General features: G+C 37.7%; 1 protein-coding gene across 4 annotated transcripts in view; it reads left to right on the top strand.

Moving 5' to 3' along the window:
* The window catches only part of FLT3 (fms related receptor tyrosine kinase 3), a 145,768-nt gene extending 133,935 nt beyond the window's left edge, over positions 1 to 11,833 (top strand). For all 4 annotated transcript variants that reach the window (XM_072611814.1, XM_072611815.1, XM_072611813.1 and 1 more), the window contains 5 exons: positions 2,565 to 2,687; positions 6,687 to 6,798; positions 7,821 to 7,920; positions 8,954 to 9,059; positions 11,258 to 11,833. In XM_072611814.1, the coding sequence (XP_072467915.1) occupies positions 2,565 to 2,687; positions 6,687 to 6,798; positions 7,821 to 7,920; positions 8,954 to 9,059; positions 11,258 to 11,380 (564 nt within the window). In that variant the 3' untranslated portion in view covers positions 11,381 to 11,833. The remainder of the gene's footprint in view (positions 1 to 2,564; positions 2,688 to 6,686; positions 6,799 to 7,820; positions 7,921 to 8,953; positions 9,060 to 11,257) is intronic.
* Positions 11,834 to 18,179: the final 6,346 nt, after the last annotated feature.

Raw genomic sequence — 18,179 nt, 5'->3', positions numbered from 1 at the left:
AAGTATCTGATTTGAACTCAGGTCCTCCTGACTCTAGGGTCAGTGCTGTACCCATTGTACCACCTAGCTGTCCAAATCTTGCAACTTCTCGATCTTTATCTATAGCTCCTTTTAGTAATGTCCTCAGCCATTGTAGCACCAATACATAGCACCTACGGCAACTATAAATATGCCAGCATAATTCTGAATTGCAAAAGATAACAGACTCTCCACAAGGAAGATAGAACCAAAACATTTGTTTAAACATCAAAAAGCCTAATCCCAACCCCAGAAAGCCAAATCCATCATAGTAACAAAGAAATCTATACATAATAACAATATAGGGGAAACTACCATACCCAAACCTTCTAGGTCCTTCTAGACCCTGCTAGGGCCTTCCCACACATGAACACTCACAGCTGGATGCCTGCTTCCTCTCTCTCCCTCAGCTCTAACTGCTATGTCCAACTTTCCTCTCAGTTCTGCTCCACCCTTCCTGCTCCACTCATTCAGCAAGCTCCTCCCACCACAGACTTATGTGACTCAGGGTTCCATGCAACTCAGGCAGGTCACATGGGCCTATTAATGGATGGGAAAGATCTTCCCATTATGCAAAAATACAGTACAGCCATCAACATTTTTCTTGTGATTTAATATTTTATTTTCCCCTAATTACATATAAAAACAATTTTTAAAATTCTTCTAAAATAATTTTGAGTTCCAAATTCTTTACCTCTCTTTCTTCCCTCCCCATTTCTTTGAAAAGGCAAGCAATTCATCAACATATTTATTGTGTTCTCTGTCTGACTTAAATTACTATTCTCACAGCCTTTTCTTTCATTACCTTCCTTCCTCTCCTTATTCTAACCCCTTCCCTTCCCTCCGCCCTCTACCTCACTTTTCCTCTTTGACTCTCTTCTCTTCCCTTTTCTATTCTCCCTTTTTCTTTTTTCTCCCAATCCTTCTCCCCTTCTCTCCTTCTCCTCTCCTTATATTGCTTGGACAGCATTTCTAGTATTTAAATAATCTAAGCTGAAAAATGAAGGTGTGCCTTCACCTCCAATTATTCTCCCTTCACATCATGGAAATGGACTTTTTTCATTTTTGCTTTTCTCCACCTCCAAAACATCATACCATGAATTTAGAGTGGGAAGGGACCTTACAGACCATCTAGTTCAACCCCCTTGTCTTACAGATGAGAAAATTCAGAACCATAGAGCTTAAATGACTCCCCACAAGTCCCACAGATAAGAAATGAGTGGCAAAACCAGGACTCGAATACAATGGCCTGATGCCTGTACCCTGCTGTCCAAGCTCCCTCCTTATCTCAGTCTGTTCTGTCACCTCATTTGTCATCTTCCTGTCCATCAGCACATCTACAATGCTATCAGGAGCATGTCTCTAGAGACTGCTTGCCCAGCTCCATGTCTTAATCAGAAGACATGAAAATCATTCAGGATTGATAGTTTGCCTAAACTTTCTTCACATCTTTACTTCTTAAAATCCTAAATAAGCTTATTTGATAACAGAACTTATTCCTCTGATTAGTGTGCTACATAGTTGTTTAAAGTAGATCCAAGACTTTTGTAGTGATGTTGGCATCATGGGAACTTGGGTTCAAATTCTGCCTCTGACACTCCTTACCTGTGGATATGTCACTTCATCTCACTGGGCCTTACTTTCCTCATGTATAAATTGAACTAGATAGCTTCTAAGGTCCTTTCCTGGGCTAGATCTATGATCCTGTTATCCTACTGGTCTGAGTCTTGAACTTGGCAGCAAGAAGAACTGGGTTCGAATAAAACCATACTTCTGACTCTTAAGAGTGGTAAGTCACCTAACTTGTCTAAGCCTTAGTGTCCTCACCTGTCAAATGAAGATAGTTAACTTCAAATAAGTTAAAGTGTTTTGCAGGGTTTAAAGTATTACGTCAATGTCAGGTTTTATTATTACTTTCTTAGACAACTTTGTCCCTCTGCCTCATGTTGTCTATTCCATCCTAATGTTTGCCTGAATCTATTTTCCAAATCTCCTTTTTTTTTTTTTTTTTGCCAGATCATGATCATGCTTTCTCTTTAGTGTGCTGATATCCCTGCCCATTCCTCTTAAGGATTCAACTCCAAACTCATGTTTTTCTCCCATGATATATCTCAGTCTTTCCTGGCACTTTCATACATCTGCTTCTTTCTCTACTCTGTGGTTTGCTGCCACTGGTATTGCCACTTCTCAGGTACCATGTTAGGATGAAAGGTTAATAGATCTTCTAAGACGCCATTGATTCTATCACATGTTCCCCATTGGCCATGTGATCAGTTGGAAAACAGTGGGACTCTATTTTCTTTCCTTGCATGGTTCAAGAAGGCTTCTGTTGAAGACTCATGTTCAGCATAAATGAGAATGGAGAAATGGACCACATGTTTCCCCCATTCATCTGTTATAGTGTATACTGAATTTAGCTTGGGATAATAATCATATGCAGAATTGGAAAATTAATGAGCTGTGCACTATCACCATATTCAATACTAGTCTTGAACCTGAAAGAGAAGAAACTTGTTCTCATAGAAAATAATATTTTTTCTTTCTAGTGTGTCCACAGAGACCTTGCAGCCAGGAATGTACTTGTGACTCATGGAAAAGTGGTGAAGATATGTGACTTTGGACTGGCCAGAGACATAATGAATGACTCCAACTATGTTGTCAGAGGCAATGTGAGGCTGATGTTTTTATCCATTTTTATTTTTATGTCATTGATCAATTTCATTTAATTAAACAAAAATTTATTTGGTGCTTTCTGAGTACAAGATATTGAGGAAATGGGGGGAAAATGACAATCCCTGTCCTCAAGATGCTTACTATCTAGTAAATGAATATGTTTTATTACATTTACTTTTGATTGATAGGACAATAAACTCACTACTTAAAAAGAAGCTCCCCTCCACCTCCATCTCTCCTCCACCCCAGTAATATCTAAATATATGTCTAATAACAGCTTTGGTTTCTGTGCCAAGAAATCTTTTTGGCTTTGAAGAAAAATCATTCTAAAATTACACAAAGAAAAAAGCACCAAACAGTTCCTTTCTCGCTGACTAGCCAGAAATAAGCTGATTCTAACTGAATTCTAACCTAAAATTATACATTTTGAAGTCCCTATTCAGACATTTCAGTGGCATTTCTTTGAAAAATCACATTTACTGGCATATATCAGTTCCTCTAGTTATTAAATGAAGAGACATAATTAATATCCAATTATCTTACAAATAGTGGTTATCACTGTTGATAAATGAATGAATGAAAAAGTACTTACTAAGTGCTTACTATGCGCCAAACACTGTGCTAATGATTATCATCAAGCCTCTTTTTCTATTTTTCACAAAAATGTAATGAATCTTAAAGTTGTTCTAATTTTTCTGATGGAAATGAAAGAGACTAGAAAATTCCAGAGGCTTGAACTCCCAAACCCATATGCCATCACCTGCTAAGTCTTATTGATTCTACCTCAGTAATATCTTTTATATCTGTCTCCTCTCCCCTCACATGACCACTACCCAAATTCAGAGCTTCATCACCTCTTACCTGGACTATAACAATGGTTTTCTAACTGGTCATCCTGCCTCTCTTCTCTCCTCTCTCAAATGTATTCTCCACACAGAGGCCAAAACAGTCTGAAAAGGCGGGCCTGGCAACATGACTCTCCATCTTCTGTGACTCCCTATTGTTCCAAGGATAATATGTAAATTTCTCCATTTGTAGTCTTCAATTATCTGTCTCCAAGCTACTTTTTCAGTCTCATCTTATGCTACTCACTACATTCCAACAAAACTAGTTGACTAACTTCTCCTTGGAAGGCAACTAGATGACTCAGTGGATAGAGTGCTGAGCATGGAGTCAAGGAAGACCTGAGTGCAAATGTGGTCTCAGACACTTAGTAACAGTGTGATCTTGGGCAAATGGCTTAATCTCTGATTGCTGTAATCCGCTGGAGTAAGGGAATGGAAAATTATTCTATTTTCTTCCCCAAGAAAGCCCCATGGATGGTATTGGGGTCATGAAGAGTCAAACATAACTGAACAAGAAAACTCTTTATTGAACTCAACATTTGCCTTTTTTTGTACAGACCATTTCCCAAATCTCACTTTAGGTTTGATTTGTACAGTCTTCCCCAAGCTCCCAGTTCTTAAAATTTTCCCTTCCCAAATCACTTCATATAGCTAATCTATGTACCTTCCTATATATAGTCCTGTCGCTCCTTGAGGGCTGAGATTATTTCCTTTTGTCTTTGTAATTCCAATGTCTAGCACAATACCTTGCACATACTAGGCACTTATTAAATGATTAGATGCTTATTAAATCTAAATTTATTTTAGATTTAATCTAAATTTATCTTATTAATCTATTAAATCTTTGCGTCAAATAGGAAATTGTGATAAATATCACACATTGTGTGGCTACCCCTCCTGAATCTTTCTTTTCTCTGAGGGAAGAGAGGACCTAGCATTTGAGAACTCCATGCCTGTTCACACCTTCAAAAAGATCTCCTAGTTACAGGGATTTCTTTCCACTAGACTCAGTCATCTTTACTAGTCCTAGGTAGTTCCCTGGCCCCACTATAGATAAAGTCAGTATAATGACATTGATATACCAACTATAATTCAATCATTCCAATTCCACTAACTGAAAAATTGTCACAAAAGTGAATAACTATCTACCCATATCTTCTGGGTTTAATCAAGTAATTAGAATAACCCAGTCAGAAAATCAGTTTACCTATCATTCAAAACTGAGTTAATTTCACAAGCTTTGAGCATACTTAATAAATTGTATAAGCCACATACAGAGCAGTTACCTCAGTGGGAGTATTTCTTTTTCCCTTCTGCCTAAAATGAGAGATTTTTAAAAAATAGTCTTATTTAGGATCTAAGATCTTGTGGCTTCCTCCTTTACAGATATCTTCCTCATCTGGTTACTGTACTTGAATCTCTCAATCTGGCTCAAAAAATCCTTTTTCATCATATCTGAGATGAATAAAGCCACAGAAGCCCATATGTCGTCAGTTCTGGAAATTATGACCCATGCTACCCTCACCACAGTCTTGTGTGTGGCAGCATTTCCAAGATGATCAGACTTCCTAGAAGTTCAATGGCAAACTATTCCACCCATTCAGTAATACTTGCTTGCCCCTGATCAATTGATTGTCTGAAGAGGAATTGTCTATTGCCAAGCCAGCCAGATTTTATGCACTTTTATGCTTCTAGATTTATTTGAGAATGAATGTGCAAGAGTACCGATTTTACTGTTAATTTAAAAAGAGAAAAGTGAATTTTTCAGATTGTAACCCTAAATTCTAGATTGTAAACTAAGCATGCATTTGTTTCCACTTAATAATATTTGTTTTTTTCTAATTACACATAGTTTTCAACATTCACTTTTATAAGGTTTTGAGTTCCAAATTTTTATCCCTCTCTCCTCCTTCCCCCTAAGACCCATGCAATCTGAGGTAGGCTATGCATGAACAGTCATATTACGTATTTCCACATTAGATATGCTGTAAAAGAAGAATCAGAACAAAAGAGAAAAACCACAAGAAAGAAAAAAAGCGAAAAAAATAAAGAAAAAAATAGTATGCTTCCATCTGCATTCAGATTTCATAGTTCTTTCTCTGGTTATGGATAGCATTTTCCCTCTTCAGTCTTTTGGAATTGTCTTAGATCATTAAGGATGCATTTTTTGGGGAAAACTTTTTATTTTTTTCCAATTACATGTAAAAAAAATTTTTAACATTCGTCTTTTTAAAATTTGAGTTCCAAATTCTCTCTATCCTTCCTTTCCTTTCTCACTCCTTGAGAAGGCAAGCAGTTTGATATAGATTATACATGTATAATCATGCAAAACATATTTCCACATTAGTCATGTTATAAAAGAAAACACAAAAAACACAAGAAAAATAAAGCAAAAATATACTTCAATCTGCAAACTCTATCACTTCTTTCTCTGAAGGTGGATAACATTTTTCATAAGTCTTTCAGAATTGTCTTGGATCATTGTATTGTTAAGAATAGCTAAGTTATTCAAAGTTGATCATTGCACAATATTACAGTTACTGTGTAGAGTGTTCTCCTGGTTCTGCTCACTTCACTTTGCATCAGTTCACTGAAGTCTTTTGAAATTTTTCTGAAAACTTCCTGCTCATCATTTCTTATGGCACAATAGTATTCCATCGCAGTCAAATACCACAACTTGTTCAGCCATTTGCCAATTTACAAACTTCCCTTCAGTTTTCATTTCTTTGCCATGACAAAAAGAGCTTAAGCATGCATTTTTTAAAATTTAATTTAATTTTACATATATGTGTATATGTATGTTATATATACATATATGTTAAAACCGTACTATGCATACTTCTACTTATCATTTCTTTCTTTAGAGGTGGATAGCATCTTCATAGGTCCTTTGTAATTGATCTGAGTATTTATGTTACTCAGAAAAACTTAGTCTTTCATGGCTAGTCTTTGAATTATATTGTTGTTATGGTATATATGTTCTCTTAGTTCCACTCATTTCTCTCCATTATTTCAAAGCATGTATTTTTTAAAAGTGACATTATTAAAAGTAATGTGAATTCATTAAATCAATCTTGATAAATAGAAAGACATTGAAATCAGTGGAAAATGGAAAAGTCACTTTTTGATCTCATCTTTGGTCTTATACAGGCTCGGTTACCTGTGAAATGGATGGCTCCTGAAAGCCTGTTTGAAGGCATATACACAATTAAGAGTGATGTCTGGTCCTTTGGAATATTGCTCTGGGAAATATTTTCTCTTGGTATGTTTTAACCCATGCAAAAAAAGTGCCAGGCACAGTTCAAACTATTGGCTACCCGAAGACTAAAATAAAAAATTTAACAGAATTTAAGGAAAAATTTAAGCATCTGTAGTCAAAAGACTAGAGTTCAGATCTTTGCTCTGCCGTTTACTACCTTGGGTGCCACCTTGGCTAATGTTCTCTTTTGGTCTCAGTTTCCTCTTCTATAAAATGAGGAGGTTGACTATAAGTGACACTATCAGGGGTATCACATTCAGATGGAAAAGATTACTGCAGACTGCAAATTGACTTAGAGAACCACAAATCAAAATGATCTAGGTTGCATTGTAGAGCACCTAGGTGGTAAAGGCAATAAGGTACCTAGCCTAGAGTCGGGAAGACTCATGTTTTTGAGTTCAAATCTGGCCTCAGAGACTGACTAGCTGTGTGGCCCTGGACAAGTCACTTAACCCTGTTTGCCTGTTTTCTCATCTGTAAAATGGGTTGGAGAAGGAAATGGCAAACCACTCTAATATGTTTGCTAAGAAACCCCAAATGGGGTCACAGAGAGTCAGATGCAACCAAAATAACTGAACAACCACAAAATGTTTTATTGTATTTTCGTTTATTTTGTTGAGCATTTCCCAATTACATTTTAATCTGGTTGGATCCCAAAAGGTGCATTTGACACTTCTATGGTGACATCGAAGGTCCCTGGCTCTGTATTCAGAGGACCTTGGCTCAGAATCCTATATCTGATTCTTACTACCTGTGTGACCTTAGACAAGTCACTTAACCTCCCAAAAGGTTAAAGTTAAGGGGTTGGTCCAAACAACCTCTGAGGTTCCTTCCTGTTCTGGATCCTATAATCCCACTGTGGTAGGAGGCTTGTCTCCCTGCATTCCAGCTCTATATTTTTTGTCTCTTGTATCCTTCTCCCTTAAGGATCCCATTCCAATAAAGAGCCTGAAAGCAGGGGCTTGTTTGATGCTAATTATATTGCACATGGATACTGATTTTATTTCCCTGATATTATTTCTTAGGTGTGAATCCTTATCCCGGCATTCCAGTTGACAATAATTTCTACAAGCTCATTCAGAGTGGATTTAAAATGGATCAGCCATTTTATGCTACAGAAGAAATGTAAGTGGAAAGTTAAATTAAGATTTAAAGCACATTACATCCCATTTCAAACAAGCATTACATTACCTCCAGACACCCAAGCAAAGTAAAATGCTGAGAAAGCACAACAAACAAAAATAATTTTTTTTGTAGAAAGTGAAAAATCTGCCTTTTCACTTAGGTTCCTTAGAAAACTATTTCAGTAAAGCATATAATCTTGTGCTAGGTTGTGCAGTGGTTAGAGCACAGGCCCTGGAATCAGGAAGACCTGAGTTCAAATCCAACTTCAGACACTTCCTAATTGTGTGACCCTAGGCCAGTCACTTAATCCTGTTTGCCTCCATTTCCCCATCAGTAAAATGATCTGGAGAAGGAAATGACAAACCACGCTAGTATCTTTGCCAAGAAAAACCGAATAGGGTCGTGAAGTGTCAGACATAACTCAAACAATTTAAGAACAACATATAATCTATTTTGCTGTGAGGTGCTGGTCTAGAAGAAGGAAAACTGGCTGTAGATTTAGAGGACCTGAGTTCAAATCCTATGGTTGCTGCTTAGTATCTGCGTGACCATGGATGAATCATTTAACTTCTCTGAGCCTGTTTATTCCACTATAAAATTAGGGGGTTGGACTACAGGACTTCTGAGGGTCCACTCCTTTCTAAATCTATGATCCCTCTTTTGTAGGAGGGCTCTCTCTCTTGATCTCTTTTACCCTCACCCTGCAGGACCCAAATGACTTGATGGTCCCAGACAACTTCAATTAGAATTGGGCTCACTTCATTAAGGGAGATCAAACTAAATGCCAATCAACATTCAAGATCTCTGCCCCTGCACCAGACAACCATTTATCTTTTCTTTAAATCTATCTCCATCCTTTCTCCAAGTCTCTTTTTGTCTTCTCTATTACAACTGTAAGTGTTCACAGCGGAATTTGGCTTGCAATTAGCTCTCCATATAGCCAAAATGACACTTCATGAGATGGAAAATAATGATTTGGTTTCATACTGATTTACTCACCTTGGTTCTTCTTTTTATTACATTATTCCTGCAGCTACTTTATAATGCAATCCTGCTGGTCTTTTGACTCCAGGAAAAGGCCATCCTTCTCACATCTGACTTCTTTTTTGGGATGTCAACTGGCAAATGCAGAAGTTGCGGTATGTAGTGCAAAGGCAAGCCTGTCTAACTTGAGAGTTTTGTCCTTCTTTGGTTTAGGTGGGAACAGAAGGACATTTACTGTCACCGGGGACATCTCTGAACAGAAGTGATCAACTCTATTCATCTCCAGGATTTTTTATTCATTTATTTCAATATTTCTGCGGAAACACGATGTTTTATGAAAACAGTAGTTTTTCCTGAAGACTTAGCTGATAATTTCATGAGTAAATATCTAGTAGGAAGTCATAGTAATGTCAAAGAAATTAAAATTCAATTCCTATAGGCTGGAAAATCAGCTACTTTTTAGCCCATTAGACTTTTATTCCAGTGCCTCAGGGTGTAATAGATAGAAAACTGACTTTGGAGCCAGAAAGACCTGAGTATGAGTCATACTTATGATACATACTGGTTGTGCGACCCTTGACAAGTTACTTAGTGCTCTAGGTAAATCTCTTTAAGTAGATGTTGAAGAGAAGGTATCAAATTACATTTGAGGAAGGGATTTCCTTATCCAAGATTTCCATGTACAATGAACCACAGATCCAGATGGGGATTGATCCCAATCCCTGTCTTTATCCCTTTATTTGAATCTAGTTGCACTAACCCATTATGACAGAAATTAGATTCTTAAGATTTAGAGCCATCCAAACTCCGTCCCCTGGTGATAGAAGAAAATTTTCCCTTCAGTGATGTTTCTGTTGTCCATTCAAGTAAACTTCTGTCTCACAGCTCTGGCACACTGGAGATCAAGTTTCTGTTTTTATTTCTGCTTTCTTTTCACCAAGTTGTGGTTGAAGAATAGCCTTTTTTTCCTGTGTTGACACACACTTTGGCACATATTGAAACTAAGGATCATTGCTGCTGATTTGGATCAAAAGATTGAAGAAATGGAGCATTTTTTTTCTTAAAGTATAGTAGTCCCTTGGACTCTTTCTTTCATCTGCTTTAGCATGAAATTGTTAAAGACCTAGCAATTCAAAGTAGTAACAGACACGGGATCTGAGAGGAGGAACACTAGATATGCCCCAGCGAGAGACTATATTAAGAACCACATCATGCGCTTCATGTGCCAGTTGTAATATAGCTGAAAATGGCTGGGAACATTTCACCTCCTCCTCCATGCTTTAATCCCATGCTCTTCTTTCCTTCCAGACATTTGTAAAATGCTTAGTATAGTGCCTGACACGCATCTGGTACTTAATACATGCATATTCCCTTTCCCCTTTCCTCACCTCCATGCCTTGAATTTAGGTCCCCACTCCAGTGTCACCTTCTTCTCCCTAGCTGTTAATGCTTTCCCTTTTACCTCAAATTGTGTCATTTGCATTTTCCTCGCTGTGGACATGTCCTATCTTTCCTCACCTGCTTCCTTCTTAGCAGACTGTAAGTTCCATGGAAAAGGGGGCTGTCTTATTTTCCTCTTTCTATTCCTAAAACCTAACATGGTACCTGGTTTGTAGAACTAAATTAAATTGAAATTAAGGCAAGTTTTATTTTCATTTTAAAGAGGGAACAATGTAGATTCAAGGATTTCCCCAAGACTACCCAGAAACTCATAATTAGAGACAAAATTTTCAGAAAAGTCCTCTCCCTTCCATCTCTTTACTCTTGTTAGTTGCGAAATAAACAAATCACCAATGGAGGGGAGCCACCTCCATTTTCTGTCATTCCCCACCCTCTAACAATGCAAAGGTTTACTGTTATCTAAACTTATTGGTAGAACTAAGTTTGGAATAAAGGATTTAACCCTGATTCAGTTTCTTCATGGAGAGAGGTAGAACTAAAATTGCTCGCCATGAAATATAACATCATACATTTTAAGAGACACAATAGATAGAGCAGTAAAGAGAGAACCAGCCTTGGAATCAGAAACATCTGGGTTCTCATCCTGACTCTAACACATAGTAACTTTCTGGAAGCTTGACCTTACAGTGTCCAAGCCAACTCTCAAAGACTGTAATCACCAATGCCCATCTGCCTTGGTAAAGGAAGGAGGGAGTTTCCACACCCTGGAAGTTCCCCATCTTTGCAGATGAAGTCACAGGTTGGGACAAAAACACAACAGAAGTGTTTGATGTGTTTTAAAACCTATGGATGAAAAGCAAGCAATGTAATGTCTTATTCAGTAAAAACTGCAGTCACCCTCTATTCATATGTTTGTTCAAGTCATAATGTTCTTCCTTTTTCTCATATTTAGATGTATCAAAATATTGAAGATGGAATCTCTAAACCTATGTCCAGTTACCAAAACAGGTCATCTGGCAGTAGTCAGATCAGTGCAGGTCAACCCCCTCCTCAAACCCAGGATAAAGATTCCTAGAAAATCAATTGAGTCTTCTTGACTTCGCTCTCAAATCTTTATGTGCGCCGCATGCTGCCAAAAGGAGGCTGGTGGAATCACTAAAGTGAAGCGAATCACTAGATGCCATCATGCCGGGATGTTCTCTAGATGTTTGGACAGGGTTTATTCTTATTTTAAAGGAAAACTTTAAAAAAAGACAAAAAAGGAGAAAAGAAAGTCAAGGAAAACTGATCAATTATAACTTGGTTTATATAAGTCCTTGCAACCAAAGGCCTTTCCATGATGCCTGTGTGAAAATTACATACTTGAATTATCCTTTGTTTTTGTAAATATCTAAAAACATTTTATTAAGTGCCTAACATGACTTTTTAAATCCAACTTTGAAAATCATATGTACTTTAAGGTCATCTTTTTTTAGGTATTCTATGAGTGTACTTTTATAGAACAGAAATAAACTTTCTACTTTAAAAATGTTTCTTACTGAATTTTTCCAGGTGACAGATTTGGAGTGTCTAATTTTCATTTAATTTGAGCATTTCTATTGACTTGGATATGATGAGCTCCCTTCCAAGCTGGTCTCCCATTAAAGCTCCACAGGGCAGAGTGATAATCCCCGCCCCCCCTTACTACACACACACACACACACACACACACACACACACACACACACACACACACACACACATTCTCACACTCTCTCTCTCTCTTACTCTCACTCTCTCATATCATTATGACTCAAAGCTTAAAGTCATCCCTTACTCCTTTTTTTTTAATTTCTCACATATTCCCTAAGTCCTGTCATTTTTTCTTCCTAATGTTCTCTCTAAACTCTCAGTCTCATCAGCTTTATTTTTGAAACAACACAAACTCTCTACTCTGACAAAACTTGCTTCCTGGTCACACCAAGAACACTTCAGCCTCTCTTACGTACCCACCCAATGACCCTCCCACACCTGGCTACTTGCAGAAATCTCACCTTTAAGACCAAAGTAGAGTCCCACACCCTTTTTTGATCTCCTATAGGGTGGATCACCTGGATGACTTCATTTGGCAGTCAGCTTAAACTTCCCTGAATTTATCCTTTTATGTATATGTCCTGTCTCCTCAACTCAACTGTGAGGCCCTTGCAGAGACCATGTCTTACACTGACCCACTGGTCTAGCAGTGGGAGGTGGGGGTGGAGGTGGAAGTGGCAGGGGGTGGGGGAAGGAGGGGGGGAAGGAGAGTGTGCTTGGCTGTCCTGGTCAGCAGGGTTCTCAGCCTGTTATTCATACTTATTTGCCCCCACCCTTGCATGGTTCAAGCCTCTTTCCAAACAATCACGAAGTCTTTCCCCTCTGACATTACTTTCTCTCCAGTGTCTGGCTTAGTGGTTTTCCTTTCAAACCAGCCTTGTAAGCAAGAAAGGGCTCCAATACCAGCCCAGTGAGAGGAGTGGAGCAGTGGGGGAGGTGTTAGCAGCACAGCATCATTCCCATATACCTCCTGTACAATCTTCTCCCATAGCTCTGGGCCTCTGGCCTGTAGTCTGGTGCTGGAGATCTCCCAGATGTAGGTTCCTCTCTCTAAAGCTTCTTCAGCTCCCCTGCTTACACAGGAGGCTCCTACCCTTCTCTCTGGTTCTTTGTTACTACTCTGCTGCTAATGAGTTCACACTCTCTCCCACATAGATGTACTGTTTGGAGACCCTTAGGGTGTGAAGTCACATCTGCTTCCCACCCCCATTATGCCACCCACTCTGAGGGGGATATCAAAAAAGTACAAAATAATAAGAAACTCTGCCTCTAAATCAGGCATCCATCTGCGGCATCCTAGTCTCCTTGGCAAAACCAAGACAGCTATATCTGCAAATAGCACAAAGCTGCCAGATATTTATTGTTAGATGATGGTAGGGATAGGCAAGAAGCCATTTGTCAAATAAAAATTACAAGTAGTATCTTCATATTCATAAAAGTTATCCTATCCCTCTGCCAAATTTCCTCTCTTCCAAGTGGCTTCACTCAGGCTTCACACAGATATAATTATAAGGAGTGGTCCCTAGGTAGTCTATCAGCAGTAAAACTCTGCAAGTAATTTCATCCTGGTTACTACCAATAGAGTAATCCCTTTAATGAAAATAGTCCATGTTATGGACTGGATATTGCTCCCATACTCTCCTCCACTGCTCTTCAACTTCCTTTTGTGTTATCTTCCACCATTAGTTGGTAAACTCCTTGAGATTGTGTTTCTTTATTGTACTGTATTCCTAGCACTTAACATAGGCTCATAGTAGACACTCAATAAATGATTATTAACTGGCTGATTTGGATCAAAGTGTTTTTTCCTTGGTTCTTGAAAAGCTAAGTTATGGAATGAAGGCATTAAAATATTTGCACCTAAGATTAGACACCGGATAACATAAACAAGTTTTATTGTTTCAACACTCATGATTGGTTAAATTCAAATAGAATAAAGGCCAAATTATGTCCCCTGAAATATAACTCCTGTCCCTTAATATGACTACATATAGTAAAAGCCAAATACAGCAGTCTCCAAGCAATGTAATAGAGAGGAATTCGGTGGAATGAGTTCTGCATTGAGAGTCAAAGGACCTGATCTCAAATATCAGCTCTATTACTACCTATATGACTCTGGCCAAGATGCTTAAAACTCTCTAGGCTTTAGTTTCTTCATCTGTAAAATGGGAGGACCAGATGAAATTGTATCTGAGGTGCCTCCCAGCTCTAAATCTATGAACTTATCATCCAAAGCATGGGCAGCTAGATGACTCAGAAAATAGAACACTGTGCCTAGAGTTAGAAAGAATCATCTTCTTGAGTTCAAATCTGGCCTCAGATGCTTACTGGCTCTGGGACCCTGGGAAAGTGACTTAATCCTGTTCACCTCAGTTCTCTCATCTGTAAAATAATCTGGAGAAGGAAGTGGCAAACCACTCCAGCGTCTCTGCCAAGAAAATCACAAATGGAGTCACAAAGAGTTGGACATAACTGATAAAAGACTAAAAAAGGATCCACCATAGCACACAGAACAAACATATCCCCATGACTAATGATGGGCTTTTCATCAATCTGACCAGTAGGTGGTGCCCCAGGATTGCTGTTTGCAGAACTGGTCTCTAGGGATCAATTCACTCATTACTTAATGATAAGGAGAATGGAACTCATCCAACTGACTGAAATCACATTTTAAAAACAATCTTCTTGAATACAGAAACTGACTTGATTTTCTCTTTTTATACTCAAATGCTTACTTAGCACAATGCTTGGCACTAAATGCTTAATAAATGCTTTTTTCATTCATTCATTCCATTTTTCACTTAAAATCATTCAGTTTCCTCTTCACTGACTAAAAGGTAAGTGGTTGAAAGTAGAAGGAACTATAACCACTATAAAACAAACCTGATTTTTCTTGGGGTCAGATAATATTTTTTCTTGGCTGCTGCTAATAAAATCTCTTGCTTTGAAGAAAATTTTTGTAAAAATCAAGTATTTTGATTTTTTTAATTGAGAAACTCACACAGTATATATGTGAACCTGAACCCTGAAGATGCTGCTGCATATGAAACTACTCCAACGAGGAGGTGAAAATTGCATTATTTCTCAACAAATTTACATTTTTCAGATTGATTTGATCAATGTAAACTTTGAAATAGGGCTGTTTCTGGAAAGGTTCATGAGTTTGACTGCTCACACAATCTTTGCCAATATTTGATTATTTCTTCTAGTTTGTAGTAATCCTGAAATCGTAAGAACATAGATATACAGTTGAAAGAGACCTTATAGACAACCTAGTCCAATTCCCTCATTTTACACATGAGAAAACTGAAGCCCAGAGAAATGAAATTATTTACCTTAAGCCACATGGATAATATTTCACTTATTTTACTAAATGCTGCATGGATTTACAGATACAAGAAGTCATCATAAATCACAAGGGGGACTTGCAAATTAGTTTTTTGGATCTCATAATATATTTATCCAGATAAACTTTTTTAAGTGGTGAGTAGATCTCCAAGGGAGACCATAAAGGTGTACTTGAATTATAACATATTTGAAATATATTACCTTACTAATTAATAATACTATAGAATTTCATCGCCATTTATCATAAAGTGTCCATAGGAAACTGTGTCCAGAGATCCAATTTTGAGTTACCAGAAGCTTACCAGGGAATGTGAAGTTCTATACCTCTAAGCAATTACTGCTAACTGTCTTTGGGTCATAAGGACATGTACATGCCGAGGGAATATATCTAGGAAACCCAGAGCAACATTTACTCTTAAACTCCATAAGTTACGATTTAAGAAGATTCTTCTGTTTTCTCTCTTAATGCTATTAGCCTAATCCTTAAAGCCTCAAAGAAATCTGATCATTCCTCCAAGTTTCATTAAGTCCAGGGTTTACCAACCTCTTTTCATTTATTAATTCTTAGGTGAAATCATGTTTAAAAGCTGAAGAATCAAAGAAAAACAAAATGCTAAGACATTTTGTGGCATTACAAATGTATGGAAATGTTTTCCTTGAGGCAGCCTACTGGAAGCACAGTAGGTTCTTAAAAGTATTTTAAAAAGATATTTATTGAATTAAAATTTCTCCTTATATACTTACTCAGTGACTCACTTTCTGTTTCAAACCAATTTAACTGTAATAAAAAGATTGTTTTTATTACCAATTAGAGAAAGGGGAGTCTTAGACAGTTTGGAATTTTCTCACCACTTGCCCTTTGATGCTGGCTTTCTGTTGTGGAAGTGTTGTAGCTCTGGGAGGGCTAATGAAGAATCAAGATGAAAACTTGATAAAGAGACTTTCCATCTCTCTGTTTTCCTCCAGTTCTTCATTGACTCTGCCCTACCTTAATACAGCAGACCCTACAGCAGAGCAGTTCTTAACTGAGGTAAAAACCTAGGACTGGGTAGGGATATGGGATGGCGGTTAATATTGGCACTTGAGGTCACAAGAGGAAGCAGCGCTAGTTGGATTTCAGAATCTGAAGCACTGAGGTAGGAACTAGGAGAAGAAAGAGGGGAAGAAACAATGTGCAAACATAATTATGTATGCAATAATTTTGAGAAGTGAATACCAACAACTAAAGAGATCAAGAAAGGCTCTCTGTAGGAGATGGTATATAAACTGAACTTTGAAGTTATCTAGAGAGTCTAAGTAGCAGAAGGGAAGAGGGTAGTGCAAAGACACAAAAGTGAGAAAAGGACTGATGCGTTCAAGAAACAGCAAGTAGACCACTTTGTCTAGACCAAAAATAGAATGCCAGAATAGGAACAATATATAATAAGGCTGAAGAGATAGAATAAAAGTCATTCCCCAATTGATGAATGGTCAAAAAACATGAAGAGGCTATTTTCAAGGGAAGAAATCCAAACTATAAATAGTCATAGAAAAATTATCCAAATCACTAATGGTCAGAGACTGATAAATTAAAACAACTCTGAGGTTCCATCAAATTGGCAAAGTTAACAAAAAAGGAAAAATGACAAATGTTGGAAGGGCTATGGGAAAACAAGTGTATTAATGCACTGTTGATGCAGCGGTGAACCAGCCCAGTTATTCTGGAAAGCAAGTTGGAACTATGCCTTAAAAGTTATTAAATTGTGTCTATCCTTTTGCCCAATGATACACTACTAGACCTACACTCCAAAGAGATCAAAGAAAAAAGAAATAGTAATAATAGCTAGCATTTACATAATGCTTTAAAATTTTCCGAGTGTTTTATAAATATTATTTTATTGTCCCTCAGATCAATCCTATGAGTTAGGTGCTATTATTATCCCCTTTTATAGATGAGAAAACTGAGGCAGACAGATGTTAAATGACACACCCCGATTCACACAGCTAGTGAGTGTCTGAGATTGGATTTGAACTCAGATCTTCCTGACTCCAGATCCAGTGCTCTGCACTACCTATGAAAAGAACACACACACACACACACACACACACACACACACACACACACACACACCACAGTCCTTTGCAATGGCAAAAAAAATTGAAAGTGAGAGGGCATCAATCAACTGGGAAAGAGTCAAACATTTTACGGTATATAATTGAAAACAAATGTGCCATAGAAAATTATGAATGGGGCGATTTCAGAGAAATTGGGAAGACTCGCATGAATTGATGCATAGTGAAATGAGCAGAACCAGTAGAACAAGTTATACAATAACAAAGATATTGTAAAGACAAACAACTTTGAAAGTCTTAGGGTTTCTTATCTATGTAATCACCTACCATGATTCTCAGATTCTAGAGATAACTGATTCATGATAAAACATGATACCAGTCTTCTGAGAGACAGTTACTCAGTACAGATTAAGGAATGTTTTTTTTTTTTACATGTCCAATGTGGAAATTTTTTATTTGACTATACACATTTATAACATGGATTTTGTTTTTCTGGTGAGAGGAGAGGGATAGGGAAAGAAGCAGATTTTCATTGATTGAAAAACTAAGATTTAATTTTGAAGATGCATCTGAAGAGGTAGGCTGGAGCCAGATGATGTAGGGAGTTAACTGCTAAGCTGAGGAGTTTGTTTTATTCTAGAGGTAACTGAGCATGGGAGTAACAGAGTTAAGCTTGTTCTTTTGGCAGGTATGTGGACAAACAATTGGCAAGAGAAAAGCAGGAGGCCAGTTAAGCTGTCTCAACAGTCAGACAAGAGAAGACAGAGGTCTGAATGACCATGGCAATAGCCATGTGAGTTCAAAAGTGGGACTGATGTGGGAGATGTGGATATAGAATGCACAAGACTTGGTTACTGCCATGCAGGATTTATTTATTAACCCAATGCTATTTTTTCTTCCTA

The sequence above is a fragment of the Notamacropus eugenii genome, chromosome 5 (genome assembly GCF_028372415.1).
Source record: "Notamacropus eugenii isolate mMacEug1 chromosome 5, mMacEug1.pri_v2, whole genome shotgun sequence".
In the NCBI taxonomy this organism is placed as follows: domain Eukaryota; kingdom Metazoa; phylum Chordata; class Mammalia; order Diprotodontia; family Macropodidae; genus Notamacropus; species Notamacropus eugenii.
Note: the sequence above shows the minus strand (reverse complement) of the source record. Positions and strands in the feature narration are given on the sequence as shown.